We start from the raw sequence: 24,515 nt of genomic DNA, 5'->3' as shown, positions 1-24,515 counted from the left end.
ATCGTAAAAAACAATTTGACCAGGAATGATCCATACCACAGTTATCAAAAGTCTCTCTCTCGCAGAGTTCTCCAATTTCCAATGTTTCCACGTTAAACTATTACACCTTACACACACGCGCGTATTCCCTGTAAAATTTTCGGAAACTCCGGTTCGAATTCGGGAAACAACGAGACAAACGTGGTCCACGTCCTACGTTTCCCTCGTCCAAACCATATCCAAAACCATATCCATGCTACAGCCCACCAGGCTGGCTCGACTCGCCGGTTAATTCTCGCTCGAGAAAATTCGCCTCGCGCGATCGTTAATTATTTCGCGTGACATGCTTCGGCACTTGGCGCGTTCGCGCGTTGTCAAAAGTTTGCATTCGGATGTTTTGCGGCACGCCCGCCGAGTTTCACGGGAGGGACGTTTTGAATAATGTAACGACGAACCCACCGCGTGCACCCTCCTCTTTCCTTTCTTTGCCGCACAACTTTCTAATTAACCGGTGCTGCCCTCTGCAACGTCGAGAGAGAGAGAGAGAGAGAGAGAGAGAGAGAGAGAGAGAGAGAGGCCATCGTTGGAAACACATTCGAGACGAAGGAACGAGAAGCACGGCGTGAAAGAAAGGGACGATGGAAATCAGTCGCGATACCGGACAATACAAAAGGTTCCACCTCTACGCCGGTATATCTCGTCGCGATCTCCTCGTTTCTCACCGTTTTATTTCCACCCGATGGTCCACACCGAAATTCCTCGTTACCGGTACACGAAAAGAGCTGACAATCGTACCACCCTCCTCCTTTCCGTTTGCAACGTTCCCCATTTTTCCTAGAATAACGATTCCTTTTTTTTATTTCTTTCCATTATCGTAAAAATATGGCACAAAGGGTACGATAGTAACGATCGCAACCTGTTCCAACGCGAACGTTTGCACAAAGTTATTTCTTCTTGCCTATCGAGCTTTTCCCTTTGATATCCGAAAAGTACAGTGTAATTGCTCCACGTCAAAGAGAACCAAAGTGGAAAACCATCGTTTCTCACAGCGAGAAAAAGGTGAAAAGTTACTGAAAGGCGTGCGTGAACGTATTCACGACGGAGATCCCGTCAGGGGAAGAAGAAACAGCGACAGACGCTCATATATTGCTACGAGTCCGGTATACGTCCAAGGAGTTTGCCAGCTGGGCCGCGGCTAACTGTACCCACATGATTTATTTTGACGAAAAAACGAGGAAAGGGGTTTTTCCATGAAAAGAAGGAGGGTACGATTGAAAAGGGTACAGGTCAGCTCCTCTAGGACCTGTTTGCCCGTTTCTCAATGGACAATGTCCTGCTGCACGCACGGACAAAGGACCCCCGAGATCCTCCCACGATACGCATGTGGAGCGACGATACAGAGAAGGATATAAAACCGAGTGGGAAACCAGGCCGGAGAACGAGAGAGAGATATATATATATACATATATATATGCACACACACGCACGTACATATAGCGCGGTGTACCCATTCACAACCCGTGAGAACCAGATTTCATATTTCTCATAACCGGGTGGCCGACCGCGGAACACGGATAGAGAGCCAAGTTTTCTAGCCAGCTTTCTGCTCTCTGTCTTCTGTGAATTCTTGGGTCGTTTCCCAAACTGGCCAATCCGTTTTCACGATTCCATTCGAAATTGCTTCACCTCTGTCTCTCTTTACCTCTCACTACCGGCTGTCCTTGGTCGGTCCACCTTGCTTTCCGCGATTCATTCCGCATAGGCATGGGAAGAGTTAGAAGAGGCTTCCTCCTCCTCCTCCTTCTGTTCGCGAAGGTATATCTGATCGTCGGTCAGAGGGAAAAGCGGTTCCGTGACACGTGAGAAACGCCGCGTTTCCGGAGGACTTGGTTCGAGCTTTCGAGCAGATCAAGTAGAGATTAGATAGCGTGGTTGGTGAGGACAATGCGGTGATGGTACGGATGGAGAATGAGCGTGGGTGGACCGAGATCGAACGTTTCAAGAACGTTTCGGATTTTTTCTTTTCGTTCGGTTTTGAACTTGGGATTTTTTTATTATTTTCTTGTATTGGCATTGCGCGGGTGTTTTTTGCAATATTGAAACGTTTATTAGGAAATTTTCCGGTATAACTGGTGGTGGAATTAATAAATTTTGTAAATAAGTTGGATACACTAATTATGATTATCCTATTTGATACGATCTCAAAGTTTCGTTTCAGCATTTTGTAACGGGGCAACACTGATTATTATCCGTTATTTGCGGAATAACTCCGCGATGAACATTCTGTAGGTAGATTAAATTATATATTTGTGATATCAGGATAAATGTAAATGTGTTGCGAAATAATTTTTCCATTAATCGATCGATAGCTACAAATTATAAGAATATTTATCCGTCCATTGTCTCGTCCATGTTGAACCATGGGATAAAAATAATCATAAGCCTTCGAAAAATATATTTTCTTCAAATTTATATTTTTCAATATTCTAAGAAACACGAGTATCGTACCAAATTCCTCCCACTTCCTCTGCCCCATGCTCCGTAGACCCGTCGCTACACCTATGACCCCAATTCTATTCGAAAACAAGTGGCCGTTATGTTCTCTCTCCGTTTCCATCCGATTTCGAGTGTCCCGAAGAAAAATCTTGAAAGGGAAAATGATCATCGGGGCGAGATATAGAAGAAAAGCTTTCTTCCATAAAAATAGGCGGGTCGAGGCCTCACAAAACGAGATTTCTTCGACGCGCATGATCAGCAAACGGGTCCGATTTTTTCTCCTTTTTTTTTTCTTTTTTTCTCTTCATCATCTGATCCACATACGCAGAGGAAAGGGTCTCGGATATAGGGAAGAAAAAAAAACGATATAGCCGCGCCATTTTATCTCCTTTGTGGGGTAGTTTTCGACCGGGCCAGGGTCCAGGGGTTAAAAACTCTTCACCGATGGAAGAAAGTCGAAAGGACGAAGGGGTTTCCTGGTGAGGTGAAAGGAAAAAGGGAGAGATAGAGCGACAGAGAGGGGAAAAGTGGGGATTTCGTATAAAAATTATCCCCTCCACCAAAGGACATGTTGGTAGGTCCTTTCTATTCTTTTGATATCCTGTCCTCGGGGCCCTTGGTAGGCCCTGGGCGCGGTCTGATACACCAGTCAGCATCCGAGCATGCGAGAAACCAGATCTTCCTCCACCTTGATCGCGATTCGTACGTTGGTTAATTAATTAACCGGTGAGAGGAAGAAGAATCAGCTATGCGCCGCCGATTTGAGAATCGCGATTGTGTGCATAAATGTGCTATCAGTTAAATGGACGATGGTTCGCGAACAGCTATTCCATACCATGGAAACTGTCGCCATGGAGGGACGCGTAATGGCGCACAAAGGTAAACAAGCATAACTGACGAGAAGGAATTATTTGGCTCCTTTTTAAAAAGAAACTTGTTCGAAGTTGAAGAATATCGATCGTGTCTTCAGACTTGTTTTGAATCGTTTAGAAATATTTTGATTGTTTATTGAAGGGGTTGAAGATGATGGTGAAAGTTTAATTGTACAGATGGTTATTTTATTTTGAATAATTAAATAGAGTTCCTTGGAAGGGATTGAAATATCTTCATCGAATAGTTTAAAAGATATATGTATTACTTTTAATAACACAATCTTTTATAGAGATTCTTCTATAATGAGCAAAAATTTCTGTAATTGTAAGAATTAAATATATATTTCTAAATAATTATAGTTCACATGGTAAATCTGTCGTTTCGATGATTTTTTGAATACTAACTAAATTCATTATATAAAGTGTACATAAGAATTCTTACAATCAAAAAATAATCGCTCGATTTAAACGATTAACTCAATTAACTGAATTTAAAAACTTGCCACACTACACCAACAATATTATCAAAAAAATTATAATACTCATCAATAAACCGATAAATAATTTCAACAAGTTACACTCCTCTCGATTCGCTTCTAAACTACCAATATACTCGATGCAAGGCAAATCGAGATTTTCAAGACTAACCATCGTCGTCGAATCTCAAGAACGAGACGTTTCTTGCTCCACGATGTCGATTTCATCGATACTTGCGGTTCCATTATCGATATCCAGCACAGATCTCGTGCGTGTCTCGATATTCGAGGAGACGTGTGCCAAAGATCCATCGATTCCCTGATCCGCCTGTGTATCCCGCGTTTCCCGATGGATCCAACCGGCACACGTACGCGCGTCCGTTACCTCGGTCGTGGAAGGAAATTGCCGCGACCCAATACTAATGGATAATGGAATTATTGGTTACGGTCGGAGCTCGCCCTGGGGATGATCGTAATTCAATTGCTTCGATGTGTCCTGTGGACGTTTTGACAGCACGGATGTCCTAACAAGGAAACCGCCTCGGGATATCTTCGCGTGTATGCCCTCCTCCTCCGTGTGTGTTGTGTCGCGTCGTTTGTATCGCATGGGAAACGTGGTCGGAGAAAAGTCGATCGAGATGTTTCGAATCGTGTTCGTGTTCGTTGGCGATGAGAAATTGCGATCGAGGAAAAATTAGAAAATATGAAATTAGAAAGGAAGATACGTTGAGAATGGGAGAGATAAACCTGATAATTCGAATTTTGGAATTCAGTTTTTGGAATAGATTTGGCAAGAACACGAGTGGAATGAAATATGTGTTATATGTTGTACGGAATCGTATAATTTAAAAAAAAAAGGAACGATAGCAAAAGTGTTGAAAATTAAAATTAAAATTCAAAATTAAAGATTCAATTATATAATATAAATCGATCGCGAGGATGAAGATGATTCCTTTCAGAAACTTTTAAATCGATCGTACATATCAACGATTGAAAATCTAATTATCAAAGAACGCGAACTAAAGATTTGACTGGAACAAACAACTTGTGAGAGGAATAAGAGTTATTCGAACGGGACGATTCAGAATTTAATATCGGAGGAGATCGTCGTGAGTAATCGACGCATAGACTCGATAGATTCCCTCAGAGCGTTTCATCTATCTCGAACGAAAGAAAATTAATGTGAAGGACTAATAAGCCCAGAACGTTTCCTGCAGCGATTCCCATACGCATCTGCCCCTCCCCCCCACTCGTGGATGGAAATTACGAAGTCACTCGCAATAAGGGAGCCACACGGTACAGTGATCGAGGCATTACGGATGTATGGGCCAATTTGTAAGCAATCCAACTTACATTCGCTGGGCAATATTGTGTTTTTATGTTATCTTTTCCCGGTTATTCGTGGCATCCTTGTTCACGATGATACTCCTACTTCTCGTGGCCAGCACGCTTCCTTTTTCTTACGAGTGTTTACATCGGATCGGTAATCGGTAGGAATCAAAACGAGGAAATTTTCTTTATTCAGAGCATGGAATAATTTTCGAGATTTCGCGTGGTTTTTGTTGTTGTTGTTGTTGTTGTTGTTGTGTATTATTAGATATTTATGCATTGTTTGTTCATAGGCGTAGGAATTTTTGTTTCGTAAGAATCTCATTCTCTTCTGCAAGAAATTGTTTGCAAATGATTAACTATTTTAAATGGTATTAAAGAAGGATGGAGGCCAATTTTAATAAACTTATTCTTCTGTTATTCTTCCATTTACTGTAATCTGTAATCAAGTATCTTCATAATTTTTATCTCTTTTATCTTCGTAATAAATAAAATATCGAAGAAAGATTATTCGTTAATCAAATGATCGCGATAATTTTATACAGAAGCATGTACGATTATTACGAAAACTTAATCATAATCCTTGATATGAGAGATGAAACGTAGAAAACAATCTTTTAAATAAATTCTATGTAACATGAAGATTTACTCGACCGAGATTCTTATTAAATGAAGCAAACAAAGTTAATTCAATATTTGCATTACTTTTATCGTTTATATTTATATTAGCGTTATTCATTTAAATGAATTCCATTAAAGATCAACGAAACATTCGTATTTTTATCAAACAATTCGTTAAATCAATTTAAACTCTTAAAAAAAAGAAATCAATTTCGACGTCCATCTGTCTTCAAAGTTAATTCCACGTTATCAAATATCGATCCTCATATTCTCAAAAAAAAAAAAAAAAAATCTAAATATAGATGCATTACGTAATTTCGTATTCTTATAGAAATAACTTAATCGATCCATCCACAGAGACGTACCAATCTTCTTTTTCACATTCATAGATAGATCATCGTGCCCTCATAAATCGTCAAAAATATTTCCTCCATATTTCCCTCATTCGATTAAGAAAAATGACTATCAAAAAAAAAACCCGCCATGAATTCTTCAAAAAAACCTATTAAACTTTCCCCATCTCGATTCTTGCAACCCCCACGAGAAACCCCCTTCGAGATCTCGCGCACAATTTCACTCGCTCGTGCAATTCCTCCCGGCACGTTCCACTCGCGAGATGCCTCTAAATGAATAAACAGCCGACGACAGAATACGTCACTCGTACGTATCTCTCGTTCAGACCGGTTTTGCGGACAGGTTACAAGCGCGTGCGCGCACGAGGAAGATCCACCAAAGAGAGTGGCGAAGCGGACACGTGTCGAGCAGAGGTCCTCCTTCGCGATCATTCCTCGATGGTCCAAGGCAGAAACGCCAGAGGGGTTGGGTATTGCGCAGCCCTGTGTCTCTTCCTCGTAACCGGGGGTTACCCGTCGCCACCGAGTTTTTGGTCCAACATCTGCCCCCGAAAAAACAAAAGCCTATTGTCGTTAACGACCGGTCGCGCGTCTCTTGTTTCTAACCGAGCGCTTTTCAATCGTAGGCGAATAACGGACCCAGAGTCCATTCAGGCCCCGTACTCTCTCTCTCTCTTTCTCTCTCTCTCTTTCTTGCTCTCCTGTCTCTTCTCCCGAGCCTTCTCTCCTCCTCGTCTTCCTCGTGGTGTTTCTTTCGAGAGTCTCCCTTGTCGTGCCCTGTGCACCGTGCCTCTTGCTCTTTGAGTTTGTCCACCGTTGAAGGTTTTGGGATCGAGATAATTGTTCCATGTATATAGAGTATCTTTGGATTAATTCTTCTTCTGCCTTTGACAATTTTTTTCTTTTTTCTCTTCGTTGTTCTTGTAGCGTTTCTTTCGAAGCGGTATTTCTTTTTTTTGAATTCGGCTTATTTCTGTTTTTCGAAACTTTTTTGAAATCGTCGATGGTTGTTGAAATTGAGATAATTTCTTCACGTGTCTTTTTATTATTAAGTATTATTATTTCTCGTTGAGTTCTGTATGTTCTTGCCTTTTTCAGCCTGTCTATTGAAACGGATCGAGATAATCTTAAATGTATACTCTCTATCTTTAGGTTAGACATGTCTTTAAAATCTGACAAACGAAATATTAGAAAAAGAATCGTTTCAAGTATATAAGGTCGAACGTTTCCCAAGCAACCTAGCATGCTCACCCATTCCATGTTACGCTCATTTTACACAGCGAGGTCATCAGTAGCGAGTTTGCGCGCTGGCCAGTGGTCAACCAGAGAGCTCCGCCCCGAAAGAATCGAACGGTGTCCGCGCATCTGAAAAAGAAGAACAATCAGAAAAATATCCAAATGTTAAACCTATCAGTCTTAAATTCTTCCCATTGGAAAATTCAATCAAGCACAACATTCTAACGAAATAACAAAATTTCCAATCTTCGTCGCTCGTAATTCACGATGAAATGAAATAAAATAGAAACGAAAAGGGAGAAAACGACGAAGAAAATGGTCAGATCAAGGTTCGCAAGAACGTTTTCTTATTCTTACGCGGCTCGACCATCCCTATCCGGATGGATATGGATACTTGACTCCGTTGAGGGAGAGATCGATGCATGAAACTCCTGCCAATCTCTATGTTAATGGAGCGAGGCATAAGCAGAGGGCATAGGGAAGAGCCGCGAGGAATGCTGCCAGGAGGTCTGCTCGAGGACACTTAAAAGTGAATTGTTACGTCTGCGGCTGACCCCGGGACCTTAGCCCCTCGAACCACCGTGAATTATAAGACTCGAGAAGGAAATTAGATCTCTATATCAGCGGCTCGCGTTTTCTCCCTCTCCTCCCCCCCAAACGTGTTTGTCCCGCTTGGAAAATCGAGGCTCGCGCGTGAACGCGATTTAATTATGAAACGTGGATCATATTTTCGCTTGGGAAATATTTATGGTTGTAATTAGAAGTGAAATATTTACGTTAGAGGGAATTGGATTGTTTGCCTTTTGGAGAAATTTGGAAGAATGATTTTTTGAATTTTGATTATTTGTTTCTGGTTATTTTAAATTGGAAATTATTGCTAGAATTTGTAACTTAGTTGTACAAAACAAAAGAGACAGATTAGGAAATGAATACTTCCTCCATAATTTTTATACTAAAATCGAGTCTGAATTTCGTTTCACGCTTTAACAAAGGGATTAAATTTCCTATTTTAAAGCAAATGTAGCGGAACAAATAAAGTTTTCATCCAAAAAAAAGTGGAAATTTAAAATGACACGATAAAATATTGCAAGATAGTGAAATTTCTTGGGTGGTCTAAAACACAGAGTTCAGGAGAAAGAACTTCAAGTGTCCTTTTATCTAAAGTGTCTGCAGCTTTGGGCAAATTCTTAAGAGGGTTTTCTGTTTAGTTTCATGGGAACATGTGTGGGACTTTATACAGGACGCGTAAAACTGGACACTTTTAGTGCAAAGAGACCCTAGGAGAAAATTTTTCTAAAATCAACCTATAATGCATCATTAAAATTTAATGAGAGAACTTTAAATTTCACTTTTTCGCACCAATATGAAATTGATACGTAGTACTTCTTCCAAATTCTACTAAAACAATTATAATATTAATCTTGATCATACATTATTATTAAAAACTTTTCCTAATCCATAATATTTTTCTTTATCCGATTAACTACACAAAAAATAATGCACAATTCCTCGTATAACGTATATTCTAACTTATAACATCAATATTATTTACATTAACTAAACTTTTCCTATTTTCAATCACTATATACAAGTATATGGACAATAACTAAACACACCTACAAAGAATATCAATATATTCCTCTCCGAGACTCTCTTCAGGGTCTATTCCACACACCAAAATAAACGAATCTCTATCTCCATCATAAATTCATTTCTTCCAAAAATTTGCATTCGCCAAAGTGAATTATATGCACAAATGCACGTATCGACTGATCAGAATATTCCAAATGTTCCATTCATTCGATCCCACGTAACAAGCAGATTAAAGAGAAAATCGAATTGTCGAATTTTCCAGCGGAAACCTCGCAAGGCACCACATCCCCAGACACCGTCCAATGCGGGGCGTGCAGGGTGTCCTACCCCCTTGGCGAGATCGTTCGGTTCATCGAGCACAAGGTGAACCACTGTCGGATCACTCTTCAGGGTTGCCACAGTCCACCAGCAACCGCGGCGCCGGAAGACTCCGATCCGGAGGACGCGCTCGCCCTGAAGACCGTCGACCAAGACTCCAAGCTGAACTCGGTGCCCAGCATCTCGGCACCCATTAACAAGAGGGGTGGTGGCAGATTGGAGAGCCCTCCGACGCCTCAGGGCTCCGGCCCGGAAGCTGGAAGCCCGATCGAGCTGAAAGCAAGCGCGAGCTCGACACCTAAGAGACGAACGGAAGCCTCGAACGAAGACAAGGAGGATCTGCCGAAGAAACAGAAGACGGAGTCTGTTGATGCGGACACCAACACGGTCAATTCTGGTGAGTGCGTTATTTGATTATATAGTTGTTTGTGGCGTGGCAAATTGGTAGCTGCAGAATCTGAGAATAAACGTAGATGAAGAGGAAGTTGGCAAGCAAGGAGTATAACATGTGAATCCTCAATCCTCCATGTTCGAGATTTGCGAAAGTGATTTTTAATTGAAACTTGGTAATTGGAATAAAGCTTTGTAAATTGGATTAATCTCTCCTCGTTGATTTTAATAACCTTTAATTGGAAAGATGTTAATTCTTGTGTAATGTTGTCGAATTTTCGTTTGTTAAAATTGTCTAACTTCATTATTCTAAAAAAGTCATTGATTCTTACACAGGAATATATTCTTTAAATCTATTATTGTTATAATTTTTTCATATTAATATAATTTATTTCTTCTAGATATTTAAACAAATAATCCAATAATTTCATACTTCATATAATATATCCTGTTTATTTGTTTGAAATAACAAAGTTGCTTCATTCTTGTTAGTTTCCATGTATCATTTAAATCGCGACAAATTTGAATTTCTTTTCACCGTCTTCTTTTCTTCTATTTTATTTTGTGTATAATTATGAAATAAATTCATTCCTAATAAAGTGAAGAAAGATATCGATGATTTTGTTTATTGTTTAAATTGACGTTTAAATTTTTCCATGCCTTTACAACTTGAAATTATCAGAAATGTTCCTGGAACAAAAGTTAAGCTGGCTCACGATATCGAGAGAATCTTGAACAACTTGCCGATGCACATGTTGCTAAAGATGCTTTGCGATGTTTTCGCATATCTCGCTTTGAGTTCTGCGTTGGGTCTACCGAGTCAAGGTAGCCTCTATAAATAAAACGCGAGTGTTCCGGCAACAAATGCTCCCCACAACTTTCGTACTCCATACAGCTTCCGAGACGGGATTTTCGACAGGAAAATAAGAGAGCGAATAACTTGAAGTTTCTCTTGTCCGTCTGATATAGTACAATAAAACAAGAAAATTGCTTATTTTTTTGAGTAAAGAGTAATGTTCAAATTTTTCAAAATATCATTATTTATTTTTGTTTATCCACAAATGTATCGATTTCATATATATATGTGTATCTTGGAAATTTTATTTCTGTATAATAAAATTACCCAGATGTTTATATTATAGAAACATTAATTTTCATATCCACATTGAAATTCTTCAAAATTTCTACAATTGTAAGCATCACTTCCCACTTTTTTTAATTCTTAAAATCATCAAAACTATTTGTATCGATTTAAAAGGAAAAAATCGAGCCGACAATTCATCGTTGAACATTGAAACATGTCATCTGCGCGGCAAAAATTCTGGTTTCAGATTCGCCGATTCGAGAGGGGGTGAGAAAGAAAGAAAAAGGGAGTAGTTTTAAAGTACAGTTACAGGCTGCCATGTGATGTCGATCGTGGTTCAACGGGCACGGACAATACCGCGGTAGATTCGATTTTTGAATTTAAAGAGCCCGCTCGGGGATTGGGGTGAACCTGCCCCCATATCCCCCTCCTCTCTCTCTTTTTTATCGAACGCCACATTGTCGAAAGGTTTAACGTGCGAATGGTCCACGCTGGTTTTTCGATGTTTCGTCCAAAGTGATGAAAAGTCGTAATTAATTTTATTTTCATAACTTTCGATCGATCCGATTCTAATACTCGAGTGCTCGCGAGGAAACTGTGTTGAGTGTGAAGCTTACAGGGGATACTTTTTCGAGAGATGTTTCGCAGACAGATGGAACTCGTATGGTTCGTTGAATGATAGAAACGAAATTTTGATTATATTTTATCTTCTTTTGGAATAATTAATTCATGACGATTATAGCTTTGCAATTTTAATTAGTTCGATGACGATGATACGATAAATGGATGATTTTTAATCTTCGTTATTTTCACATCCACTCGTGAATACGAATCGACACCAAGTTTACTCCGATTAACTTCAAACTTGGCTACGACGTCTAACGAAATTCATGCGACCCGACGCCCTGATGAATTGAAAGCACAGCCTTTGAGATTCTTAACTCGGTGCTTACTTGTGCAAATTACCACGGCCGACTGTTTTGCATCGTGGAAAGAGAGAAAGAGAGAAAGAGGGTGGAACAGAGGAATCGGTGACGGTATTCAATAAGAGTCGTTCGTCCTTTCTTCTTCTTACAATTAACGTGTTTTCTCTTTTGCAAATATTCACGCTCTCTCGAAATGATCCGTTCGTTCTTTAGGAAACTTTCCATCAATTGTGTCTCGTTCAAAAACGATAATTACAGAAGGCTGAAAAAGATTTTGGATTAGAATGATTATTAACGAGCGAGAACGTCGATCCTTTTTTTATATATATTTTTAGATAGATATTTATATATTCACTTTTCTTCCTTAATTTTTAATTTAACATGAAATATATCGATGATTATAAATCTAATTAATCAAATTGATCATTTTGAATAACCGTGGTTGTCACGATACTTTTAAAATCCGATTCAACTATCTTCACACTCGATTTTTACATCATATCCACTTATTCGTCTCTTAAATAAAATCGTTTCACAAATCATTTAATATAAACGTAATCGAATTCGTTCAAAACGAATTTTCAACAACTCGAATTAATTCATTCCCACTTCATCCTCCTCGCTCAAAGATTTTTCACACTCGAAGGGAGGTCGTTGATCCTCCACCGCGAGCAAACCACAGCGAGTGCCGGTTGATTAATGCAAACGATCATAATTACGTAACAGCTTGTTGATCCGGCGCGAGTTCACCGTTGTGTCTCTTTAAAATTTCATCACGGTCCGTGAAACTCGGCTTGAGCCCCCTTTCTCCCAGCTAGGTAGCAAGAAAGAGAGTTAACCCCATCCTGGCCAACCGAGAGAAAATCCGCTGGTGCTCGTCCCTCGATTCCACCACGTCCACGTCGAGGCTTGTTCTCCGGATAAGCCCCTTTCGTCGCCTTTTTTGTCCACTTTTTTGTTATCGACCGGCCACGTTCAAAATCCCAATTAGAATCGTCCTATTGTTTGGCCACGTGGTCCGCACGAGCCATCGCTGCACGAGCACGCACGCGAACATGCTAGTACGTGTGATGAATCCCTGGGACACATGTACGCCAAGTTTGGATGTGTGCGCTTCCTGTATGCACGTATCATGTATGGTTTCATTGTCTGTGTCCTCAGGTAAGATAAAATGTAGATCGTAGAGACGATCGATACGTGCCGAAGCGGAAGTGGAATCCTCTCGATGATCTGTCTTTTATTCGGTTTTTTAAGCATCCTCTTGAGCATCTGCGTTTTTCAGAATCAGAATCGGATCAGATCTCTTGGATTGGAATAAGCGAGCGAGACGTTGGATATTTTTTCGCAATGGAAAGATTTCCTTTTGTTTTTCATAGGATCAGTGATTAATATTTCCACGTAAGTAAGAAAAGTCCATGTTAATGACATTAAATCTTCAAGACTTTGGAATAATTTGTCTTAGAGCTACTTTTGTTTAGAGCTACATTAAAACAAAATGTTTGTAGCCAAGAAGTTTTTCTATTCAGGATTCAATTCGATTGTATTAAGAAATCTTTGTCATTTTCTCGAAGTTAATATAAATATTTCCACGATGTATAATAAACGCAAATTCTTTTCCATCCATAAACACAAGCAACCCTTAAACCAATAATGAAAAAAATTCTCTTCACGGGGCTGTCTTCAGGGTAACAAGAACACGAAAAGATGAGAGTGACGTTACGGGGAGAAGCATGGAAGATGGCACGGGGATGAAGAGGAGGAATCGAGACAAGCGGCGATAATCCGTCGAAATTGACACCGGTGTTCCCGGTGAGATGCAGATTTGATCTATCTGTCACGTTTGTCTGGAATATTAATTCTCGTTCGTGGCCGAGCTTTTTCCAACGATGCTTCTTCAGCCCCTTCTTCTTCTCCTCTCTTTCTCCGCTCTCCACGCCTCTTTCTCTCCTCGTCGCTCCAGCGGCCAGCTCGTCTTCGTGGACCGCCTGAGGCGAGGCGAGAATTGCTTGCGAATTGGTTGTATCTCGTTGGGGTTTCGAGGCTCTTGCAGCCCTTCTTCCGCTCCCTTCTTCTTTTCCTCCTCGCTTTCACCCTGCGAGGAAGGAAGTCAACGAGGACGATATAAAAGTGATACACCGATGCGGCTACCAGTGCCAATACAAGCAACTGTCTTCGTTTCTTACATCATCTCCTCGTGCTTTTCGCGACATATTTTTTTAAACTGAAGATACTTTTGTTTTTCTCGTGGATGATTCTTGCGAATCGTTTTCCTTGGAACGTTTAATTTCGTTCAAGTTCCTTTTTCGTTGGCAAAGATTGATGCAACGTGGTGTGTTTTTTTAAATCGTCGAATCGTTCGTCTTCTAAGTTGTAGATTTTTATTATAATTCTATAATTAATCAGAAGAATATGTGAATTTTATATTTGTATAATATTTGATATATATTCTTTTATATATAATAAATATGTAGAATGAATTGAATTCTAGAATTTAACAGATAAGAAAATTATAATGAATTTCTTTGAGGATGTTATCTGTTCCATCCAGATGCAGTTTCTTCTTCACGTTTACAAAGACTGTTTCAGTCAAAATCTTTTTATGATATATCATCAATAGTTACTTTTGGAACCTTTTCAACCCCTTAAGACACAATGGGCTAATAATGAATCAGCAGATTTTATCACGAGGCAAATATTACGACTTCTACGTGTCACAACAATACATTTTCGGTACTCGCTCCCTCATATCCATTTTATTGTTATTTCTTTGCATCCTTCTCAAATTAAGACACACGCAACATGCTTCATTTGTCTTCTTTCTGCTACAATATCGACAAAGACAATTAAAGTGTCACTGGTGAAGACGAGAAAGTAACAACGTTTCAACGCACGAACCCATGAAACGCGTTTCAAAGATGAACGCGTTCTCCCTTCTTTCTTCCTTCTTCTTCTTCTTCTTCTTCTTCTTCTCTCTCTTTTTCGCTCTCTCTTGAAGCACAATGCTCGAACCACCGTGTAAGAATGAAGTTTGCCAGGCTGAATGCAATAACACGCGAACACACTAAGAAGAGCAATATTTTTGGCACGCGCGGGCTTTTGAATTTTTTGTTATTTCAACCAGAAGAGCGACGTTCTCCTCACTTCCAGCTTCTTTTTCTTCGTGTTTGTTTGCGGGCCAAGAGAGTTAATGGGCAATGTGGCTCGTTCTTGACGGTTGCGGTTGGACAGGGGAACGACGAAACATAAAGTCTTCGAGAATACGAATCGTGTTGCAAGTTTGCAGTGACCACGAGGAATATGAAGTTTGTTGTGTATTGGTGCGTGGGTTTATTTGAAAATACAGGTCTTTGATTTTTCAAAGTATAGCTATTATAACTTTGAATTATCTCTGATGTGTTATTGGCATCTTTTCCGGATACAAAAGTAATTATGAATAATTGAATTATCGTTAAAATTGTCGTATGTTAAAGAGTGTTGCGTGTCGATCGTGCATTTCAGAAATGAGAAATGACGAAAAGGAAAAATGAAAAATGAAAGGAAGCATTACTTTATATTTTTACATATAAAGAGATTGTTTTTTTTTTTAAATATATAACCTTGGATCATCGAATTAGGGATAAAGTAAAGAAAAATACTTCAAGTTTGAAGTTCCATAACTTTGTAGAAATCTGGCGAAAAGTGACTGAAAGAAAATTGGCTTAAGGGATCAAAAAGTAGAATGCTAACAAAGTTATTGAACTTTGAACATTTTTCAGTATTACCCGAATGGTTCTACTGATCGAGAACTATAATAACTCGATATTTTTCTCAAAACGATATTCGAAACAAAAAGTACAATTTCGATTTTGATACGTGTTTCAAAAGACTCGTAATAGAAATGTGAAATATAAAAGATACAAAAATAAATAAATAAAAATCAATGGAAATCATCCCGAAGAAAATAAAGATAATGAAATAAGAAATTTTTAATTAATTTAAATTTTAATTAAATAATAATAGTAATAATAATAAAACGTGAAATATTCAAATCATAAATGATAAAAATTATAACGAATTACAATTATTTAAATCCTAGCTAAATAATTTTCTTCCAATAAATTGCAAACATATTCGACGATTTAATTCGAATAAATCAAAAGTTTAAATTCACCAGTGGTTTACGATAAAACGTACAATATGGCCGTATACGAATCGTGATACTCGCGATAGTGACCGAACGATTTTCCTCAGAAATTGCCCGACAAATTGGCCCACGCGACGTTTACGGGCAAATCGCTCGGAATGCCATTGTTTAACGACGATTCAGGCCCTGGTCATCCTACGAATACTTCCTTTCAACCCTTTCACGGAAGATTTCACACGAAACCTTGCTACCGTCAATCGGGAGGGACAGTTTCCACGAAATAATTTTCCGAATCCGGTATTCTCAATGCTCGTTTTTCAGACATGATCCTCCTACACCCTTTATCGCTTCCCTTCCTTAAGTTTTTTTTTTGTTGTACAATTCTTGCAGGATTGTGAATTAATTTTTTTTATACTATTTATCACGCAATATGATCTATTAATCTTATGCTTTTACAAAAATCTATAATTGCGATAAAAAATACATGCTCGCAATAAAAAAGAATTGTTATTACGAAATATTAGATTAATATAAATACTATATCGAAATAAATATATATTTTATCTCAAAAAGAATATGTATTATTTTTTAACATTACGATTTATCTTATTTAGTATCTGTTAAGACAGATACTAAATAAAATCCTAAAATCCTTTTGTAAAATCTAATATATTCTAAAACAATTAAAAAAATAACAATTGAATAAAACAAATGAAATAAAACAAAATTAATAAAATTTGAGAAAATTGCTACGTTAACAAAAAAAAAACAGAAAAAGTAAGATGCCACAAATTTTTAAAAAGGCTATGTCGTCTATCTTTAGATCGGATCCTTAATTAACGGAATAACATAGCTAGAAATCCCAGACTAAGTGATATTTCTTCAAATAACACCGACCTACGCTCTCATGGTTCGAAGTCACATAGAAATAGCCTGACAGACGGAGACCTATTCAATTCCGCGTATATTCCACGTGTCTCCAAAAATCATCCTTCTCCACAGGCTCTGCCAGATTCCTCTTAAATCCAAAAAAAAAATCACTGCGATCATCGGATCTATTTCCATCCACACTCTCCCCGTTAACGATGACAATTCCGAGTATCGAGCGACAACTATTTGTTAATTACGAAACGATAATTGCTGATAACGGTTATTCATCATGCTGGGCACGATTGTCCTCTCTCTGATTTTCCACCCGGCCAATATCACGTGGACGAAAATTTATTAAAACGGTACAGTTCCGCGGAGGAGATCTTCTCGCTTTTCAAACCGTGCACATCTGCCGTCTGTTACGTCATCGCGCATTATGCGCGTGTATACGGAGATAGACGTATGTATACACGCATACGCAAAGGCCTTTAATCCAGAATGGCGTGTGACAATATTAAAATATCGATTAGCCAACGTATGCGGCGTATGCACTTTGTCCTACGTACAAGGGTTGCACTTAAAAGGGACAACGCGCGTCGCATCGTATCCAGGTAGATAGATTGTGGGTGATTTTAATCAGGGATCAGATTATGCTTGTTCGACAGAGATTGACCGATTGAAACACGTCGGATAGATTTTATCTAACAGTCTTGTATCTCTTTCTCGATACGATTTATCGGTTTTTCAAAGTTTCCCTTTTTTTATTTTACTTTACATTCTAATTGGTTCCGAAACAACGAATGTAATTTGAAAAAAAAATACAATAACACAGATATTAATCGGTTAATTAATAAAAATAAATTTATCGAATAAAACATCGCGTAAATATAAAATCTAATATAAAAATACTGGTATTGCTAATAAAAAAACTAATAAAAAGAGAACGTAATTCGGAGAACAATTATACGTAAAAAAAAAAACAACCAAACAAACATTAATTCGTTATTGATACACGATCAACATTCCTCATTAAACGTATAATATTTTCATTCCTCTCGAACAACAATCTTCCTATATCCGAAGCAATTCTCCGTATAAATTTCAACTTTACAATGATTCCCATAATCGCGTCCGTTCCTTTTCACCTCGCCATTCGCGCCGGCAAGTGGAACTCCATAAATCATGATCGATGCGCTCCTCTATCGTTCGCATCTTCTCTAAGGGCGAACCATCTCTTTTGTATATATATATACACATTGAGAGAGAGAGAGAGAGAGAGAGAGAAAGTGAAGAAGATCGTGGAAAATCTAAAGAAATAATCCTAACGGATGGCCGGCCGCTACGTTTGCATATGAAAAGCGTTCGCCTGTGAATCGATACACCTTTATTATGCCCGGGCACTTGCTTATCTTCCTCGACGTCCCCTCTTCGCGAGGGAACTCGACAATATTCCTCGACTTCCGATGAAGGAAGACCGCCCGAGGGACAAACCGTGAAACAATATGCCAAATTTTCACGGTTTGCCACTCGATGACCCCTCATTTGCGCCGTGACTCGTCCCTTTCCTCGCTTTCTAATTCTCGGAGCCGGGGTCACGCGAGTTCGTACGAAAAGGTTCGTCGAATCGATGATGCGGTGAAAATTAAGCGATATTTCTTTCCGTTTCTTCGACGCTCCTTTGTTTCGTTGTCCTCGATAGGCGCGTAGCTATTTTAATCTCGTTTTGGAATTTTTGTCGAGCAAGGGAAGATCGTTAAAGCGAAAATGTAAGTGGATAGGTTCGTAGGTAGATTCGATAATTAGATTTTATGCGTTGTAAGCAAGAATTTCCACGTTTTGTATTATCGATGTTAGCTATGTTCCTCGTCTCTGATATTGATTGCGGATAATTTTAACATTTGGACAGGAAGTTCGTTCAACGTATTGTTATTATTAGAAGAATAACGTTTTAAAAATTTATTAAATTAGTAATTATTAAGATCGTAATAGAATATTCGTTAAATTTTTAATATCTTTCTTCTAGATTCATATTTTTTGTACAAGATCTCAGAAGGATAGAGAATTTTAAATTTCTAATAAGTTCGCTGAAATTTCATAATTTTTGTAGAACAAAATTCCAAATTATGTAAAGTTTATCTTGTATCGAAACTTACGTATCGAACCTTATAGAAATTAATCGTTTTGTTTTTCAATATATGATTAATCGCGACAATTTAAGAAGAAAAGAAAAATTTGAAATGAAACACGACATTAATTAATCATCGACATTATAAAATGTAATAATTTTTCCACCGATTTTCTACCCTGAGAAGAAGTGTCGGAGGACAAACACACTCGTTCGAAACCGTGTAACGTTCCTACGCTGGAACGAGGTTATCTGCGAGGGATCACGGCATTTTCCCTCTTCTCCATACCGCGAGCATTTCTTACAGCGACGCGTAAACGCAAGCGTAATCGTGGTGAAAGGTCAGCGAGGCGGCGAAGAAAAATCCGTCGCCCACCCGCCAGCCTCGTTATTCTACTTAGCACCTTGTTACACGCGGCGATATGTGTTCCATTGTGTATTGTCGCGTGGTATATCCTATCGCTTTATGAACGCTGACGTCCCTCGAGTTGTTTCTAATTTAATTTAGGATTCATTGTTTACGTGTCCCATTGTCGCCGGCATCCGTGATTCATTTATTGAACATCGGTGATAGTCGCTTCTGCGTGTTTTCACCGCGCTGCTCCAGTGTGCGTATACAGTTTCTCTTGAATAATTTTCAGCAATAAACGAAAGTGTAATTCGTTGGTCTTAATTTTCTATGATATCTGTCGCTCGTATCTCCTTTTCGAAATATCAAATGCATTTCGTTACGGTTCTAGAGTCGGATGTAGTTTATGGTTTGGAATATTGGATTAACATTAGATTTATGTATGATAAATTTTTCGTTGGAATTTATTTTTATATTGAATTTAATTAGATCGAATTAATTATTTCAGCTTTAAGAAACACGAATTACCAATGTATCATTGATACACTGTGGATAAAAAGAACCAACTGCACGAACTTTAGAATTTAAGATGTGGGGGAAAGTTGCTTTTGTAAGATTTGAAGAAAATTCAGAAGAAGAGCAAACGATCGACAGGAACGTTGATTCGTTTGGTGTAACAAACGATTCAATTTCGACGTTGGAGAGGACCGTTTAAGAAACTTAAGTAAAACGTAAGATCTTATTTAGAAAAGGTTCGGCTTTAAGACTTCAGACTTCCAGACTTCCTTCGACGACAAAGATCTCTCCCTATCTCGAACAGCCATTTAATTAGCTTTTATTTTTCCCAGATCTTTTGTTCTCCGACTTTTCTTTCCATTGCTAAATCAGTCAGTAACAGTATAATATGGGAAACGATCTAGAACTTCTTAATTTTTTTTTCTCCTGTTGGAAAACTTACGATTCGATTAAAATTATTCTTTTTAACCGTGAATTGTTTGTTCGTGGAAAATTTTTTGAATCGATGCTAAAGAATATATTGAATTTATATATTTATAATTCTGATGATTATAAAATACAATCATTGAGAAATAGTACACTCACTAGTTAGTATCGATCGATGATACGGAGAAAATCTCCAAGGCAAAATCAAATCAAATAATTTCAAAAGCCTCGATCGACATTTTCATGCAATAACTTTTTCACTTTGATCAATCGAAAAATCCACAATTAAAACAAAACAAAAAAAAACATTTTAAGCCACAAATCTTCGTTCCTTCAACATTTCTCTCGACACATAAATTCACCATAAAATCACCCCCAACATCCTGACCCATCGTCAACCCACCAAATATGTTCCTTCGCGTCTCACTTCGTTTCCGCGTCCAAGCAACGAGGGATCATCGCGACGTCTGTTCCTCTTTCTTTCCATCTTTCTTCTGCTTCTCGTCTTCTATCATCCTCCGCCACCAGGAGGGTGGCTTCGAATTAATAAAATCCCACGAACGCCCCAGCATCGCAGAAAGAGCGTCTCCAGAGCGTGAAAAATGGCCGAAAATCTGATATTCCGGATTAAAAACATTGAAATTCAAAACCAGTTCCTCCCGTGGTCGTCTAGTGGAGCTGGAGGAAGGGTCGAGAAGTCGTTAAGGGTCAGTTTCACTCTACGGGCTACGACTCGAACCGATCCCCATTCGCCTCGAGCCACCCTTTCCAACCCCCTCCAGTCCTCGCTTCTTTTCCAGGATATTATTTTTAAGCCCCCGCGTGGCCGCAATTTGACACAGCCGCGCCGTTTGAATTTCGAATTCAATCGGCGGACCCGATTTCTATCCCGATTCCACGAAATTAAGGGTGCCCCGAAAATTGATAGTCGACCGACATCTATACGTGAGTCGAACACACGTTAGACACACATGTTCCGCGAGCCTGCCCCTCTATAATTCGGAGATTTTTACCCGAGTTATCATATATCACAGTGGTTCACGGTAATCTTCTGGACCGTTTGACGCGGTTGCAACTTATCGCGCGCGTAATCGTTCCGAATGGTGTTGTTTAGGGTTGTTTTCGAAGATTTTTCGCCTTTGGACGTGACGTAAAGCAGGATTACTTTACCTGAAAGAAGATTAATTTAATATCGTTAGATGAAAAATATTTTTCTCTTGTACGTAGCTTCGAAATGAATTCGTTATTGATCTTAATAAATTTTTACGAACGAAATTGTACATAAGTAGACCAGAGAATTGATTTTGAATTGATCCGAGAAATGAAAGATAATAAGATACTCAAAAACTTTCCTTCTGTCAAAATGTTATTATAATTTTTATGTGAACAAAATTACGCTATTATCTCGCCAAAGATTGTGGTGGTTTGAATAGAAGATAGATGTTGAAATTATAGAGGCTTTGAAATTGCGGTCAAATTAGCAGGATTATGCTATAATTACGTTCTAATATATTTGAGGTAACGTACGTTGCACTTCCTGTCTTTAGAACAGTTCACAAGATACAGCGCGTTGAACGTTCAAAGCAATCAGGATGCACTATATAGAATAAAACTGCTATATAGAATAAGAATACCAAGCTCATTCAAAAAATATTTCAAAAAATATTAGATAAAAGAAAACGTTCATAACGTTTATAATAAGATCTACGATCCTAAACCGAGCTCTTAATCGAATCGATCGTCAATTTCTTTTCAATTTCCTACAAAATTTAATCCCAAAGGTTTCTTAAAAAAAGACTCTTCGACTTAAACGGCTAATCGATACCAATCATGTTCACCTGTTCCAGAACCCCGATGGCTCCAATGCTCGCAATGCTCCAGGAGACTGTCCTCTGCCTGGGAGTTGTTGCAGCACGCGCAGAGCGTGCACGGTGCCAGACTCTACACCTCCCCGTCATCGTCGACGAACTCGTCGTCGAATACACCAGCGCCGAGTCCGCCGACGCCTACACCGACGCACACCCACCACCTAAGTCCGCCGAATCATCTGAACCTTAGCACCAAGTCCACTGGAAGCTCGTCCGCGGGTAACTCGTCGGGCGGAACGAACTCGAGCGGCAGCAGCGGACGACAACAACTGCAATCCTCCGCGTCTCTGGTCGGCGATCCCCTTCACAGTTTTCTAAGGCTACCTCAACACCTGGAACGAAGCTTCCCACCCATGTTCAGGCCCGATTTTCTGGCCCTGAATCCGCTGGCGGGATACAGGGGCCTCCAGGAGCTTCAGACCGCGACCCGGAACCTTCAAAACCTAGGCGATCCGCTCAGAGGTATGGATGGCCTAAACCTTGGGGACCCGTTGGTCCGCAGTTCGTTGGATTCCCTGAACAACGCTCGAAACTTGGCAAACTTGGCCGAATTGTCGCACGGCCGTGGCCTCGCTGGCCAAGCGCATCCACCCCCACTAGAGACCAATCTGGATTTTTACTCGGCGCGCCTAAGGAGCCTCGCTAATCCGTCCTTAGGCGCGGCTCCACCCAGTAGCGGAAACTCAACGACAAATTCCAACCCACCAGCCCCCGTACCACCCGTACCGGTACCGAGCACCACCGTCCAGCAACAGCCGCAACAGCAGCAGCAGCAGCAGCAACAGCAACCACCTACGCAAAATCACAATCAATCCGTGGAACCACCGAGCCCTGCATCCAACAACCAGACAATTCTGCCGCTCAATAATCATCAAAAAGAAAACTCGCCACCCTGTTACAGTCAAAGCCCGGTCGGGCATCATAATAACAACAATTCGACCGACAGCGAGAAAACCAGTCCACCCGTCGCCCTCATGCCCATCATCGCCGATTCCGCGTCGGAGACGATCTATCTGTGCGAGGTGTGCGACAAGAAGTTCCGTTTCCAATCGAATCTCATCGTGCATCGAAGAAGTCATCGGGACAAGGAGAGGCAGTATCAGCAAGATAACACGCAGGATGGACAGACGACGCCTGCCAGGTGCGAGGTGTGCGAGATGGAGGTTCCAAGCTTCGCGGAATTGAGGAAGCACATGAGGAAGGAGCATCAAGAGAACCTGAATCCGCCCAGTCCTCAGGGTAGCGTCGAGACCGCTCCGGACGACGGTTCCAGTTGCGATGAGAACATGGATCTCGACGAGGCTGTGAAAAACGAGCCCAAGACTGAGAGGGAGGACACGGAGGAGAACATACCGGAAGATTTGAGCACGACCCAGGGGCAAAGCGGCGAGGAGAGCGGTGGAAGAGTTGAGCAGAAACCCGTCAGCCTGGTCGGCGATCTGATGGAAAAGTTCGGATTAAGCAACATAGCGCAGTACTCGGAGGCTTATAGACAGGCGTTGCAAGAGAATCACCGAGGCGTTTTCATCAAGACGGAACCACCGTCCAATCTCACCAACTCTCTCAACAACAACAAGGAGAAAGATAGCGCGTTGTCGCCCACGAATTTCAATTCCTCGACCACGCCTAACATATTCTCCGGTCAGGGTTTTCCCAGATCCTCGGGGCCGGACTTTGGCGGCCTATGGTTACCCAGCCCCCATTACCTCGAGAACAATGAGTTTCGCAAAGTGACCAAGGCCACTACGTCCAATCTAGCGCTCCAAGGTTTACCCAGCCCTCTGCTCAAGAAGGAACGAACGGGGAGAAACGACACGTGCGAGTTCTGCGGCAAGGTATTCAAGAATTGCTCGAATCTGACGGTGCACAGGCGGTCTCATACGGGTGAGAAGCCTTACAAGTGCGAGCTGTGTTCGTACGCTTGCGCGCAGAGCTCGAAGCTGACCAGGCACATGAAGACCCATGGTCGACACGGTAAGGACACGTACAAGTGTCGTTTCTGCGAGATGCCTTTCTCGGTGCCTAGCACATTGGAGAAGCATATGAGGAAATGCGTGGTGGTTGTGCAGCAGTGTCCCAAATTGGGAATGCCGTATCCCGCCAGCCAGGACGAGGACTCCTCGCTGAGTACCAAGGACCCTTGATCTTGGAACGGAAGCCTACCGCCGATCCCGCCATTGTGGCCGCACAGGCCACCTTACCCGGTGTACTGAACAGGGGATCTTCTTCCTCGGGAGGAAACGGATCTTCGCACGACGCGTCGCACGTTTCCATGGTCGATACTCCGGAGAATCTTCTTTGGTGAAATATGTCCAAAGTCGCCTCTCAGGATTAGGAGAGGCGGTAGGTCGGTGAATTAACAGCAACCATTAGACAGCAATGGACCTGGAAAAGGTCGCGATAATGAGTATAAAATATGTATAAAATATGTGGAACAACGAGGAAACGGGCCTCGAAGGAACGAACGGGAAGGCCACGACTGAACATCCTTCCCCAACACGAGAAAATGGATTCAACGAACGTGGAGGAAATTGGAGAAAAGACGATTTAAAATTGAAAAATAAA

The 24,515-nt window shown here is 40.4% G+C and overlaps 1 protein-coding gene across 2 annotated transcripts in view; it reads left to right on the top strand.

Annotated features, from left to right (window-relative positions):
- Nucleotides 1–24,515, top strand: part of LOC107994204 (B-cell lymphoma/leukemia 11B) — a 40,678-nt gene extending 16,163 nt beyond the window's left edge. Inside the window, exons 1-3 of one of the 2 annotated variants that reach the window (XM_062081083.1) lie at nucleotides 3,068–3,354; nucleotides 9,218–9,670; nucleotides 21,930–24,515. In XM_062081083.1, coding sequence (XP_061937067.1) covers nucleotides 3,285–3,354; nucleotides 9,218–9,670; nucleotides 21,930–24,094 — 2,688 coding nt within the window. In that variant the 5' untranslated portion in view covers nucleotides 3,068–3,284 and the 3' untranslated portion in view covers nucleotides 24,095–24,515. Of the gene's footprint in view, nucleotides 1–3,067; nucleotides 3,355–9,217; nucleotides 9,671–21,929 lie in introns of those variants that run through there. The other variant, XM_017050992.3, reaches the window with a different exon arrangement.

This window comes from Apis cerana, linkage group LG10, assembly GCF_029169275.1.
Source record: "Apis cerana isolate GH-2021 linkage group LG10, AcerK_1.0, whole genome shotgun sequence".
NCBI lineage: Eukaryota > Metazoa > Arthropoda > Insecta > Hymenoptera > Apidae > Apis > Apis cerana.
This window is presented reverse-complemented; position numbering and strand designations above follow the sequence as displayed.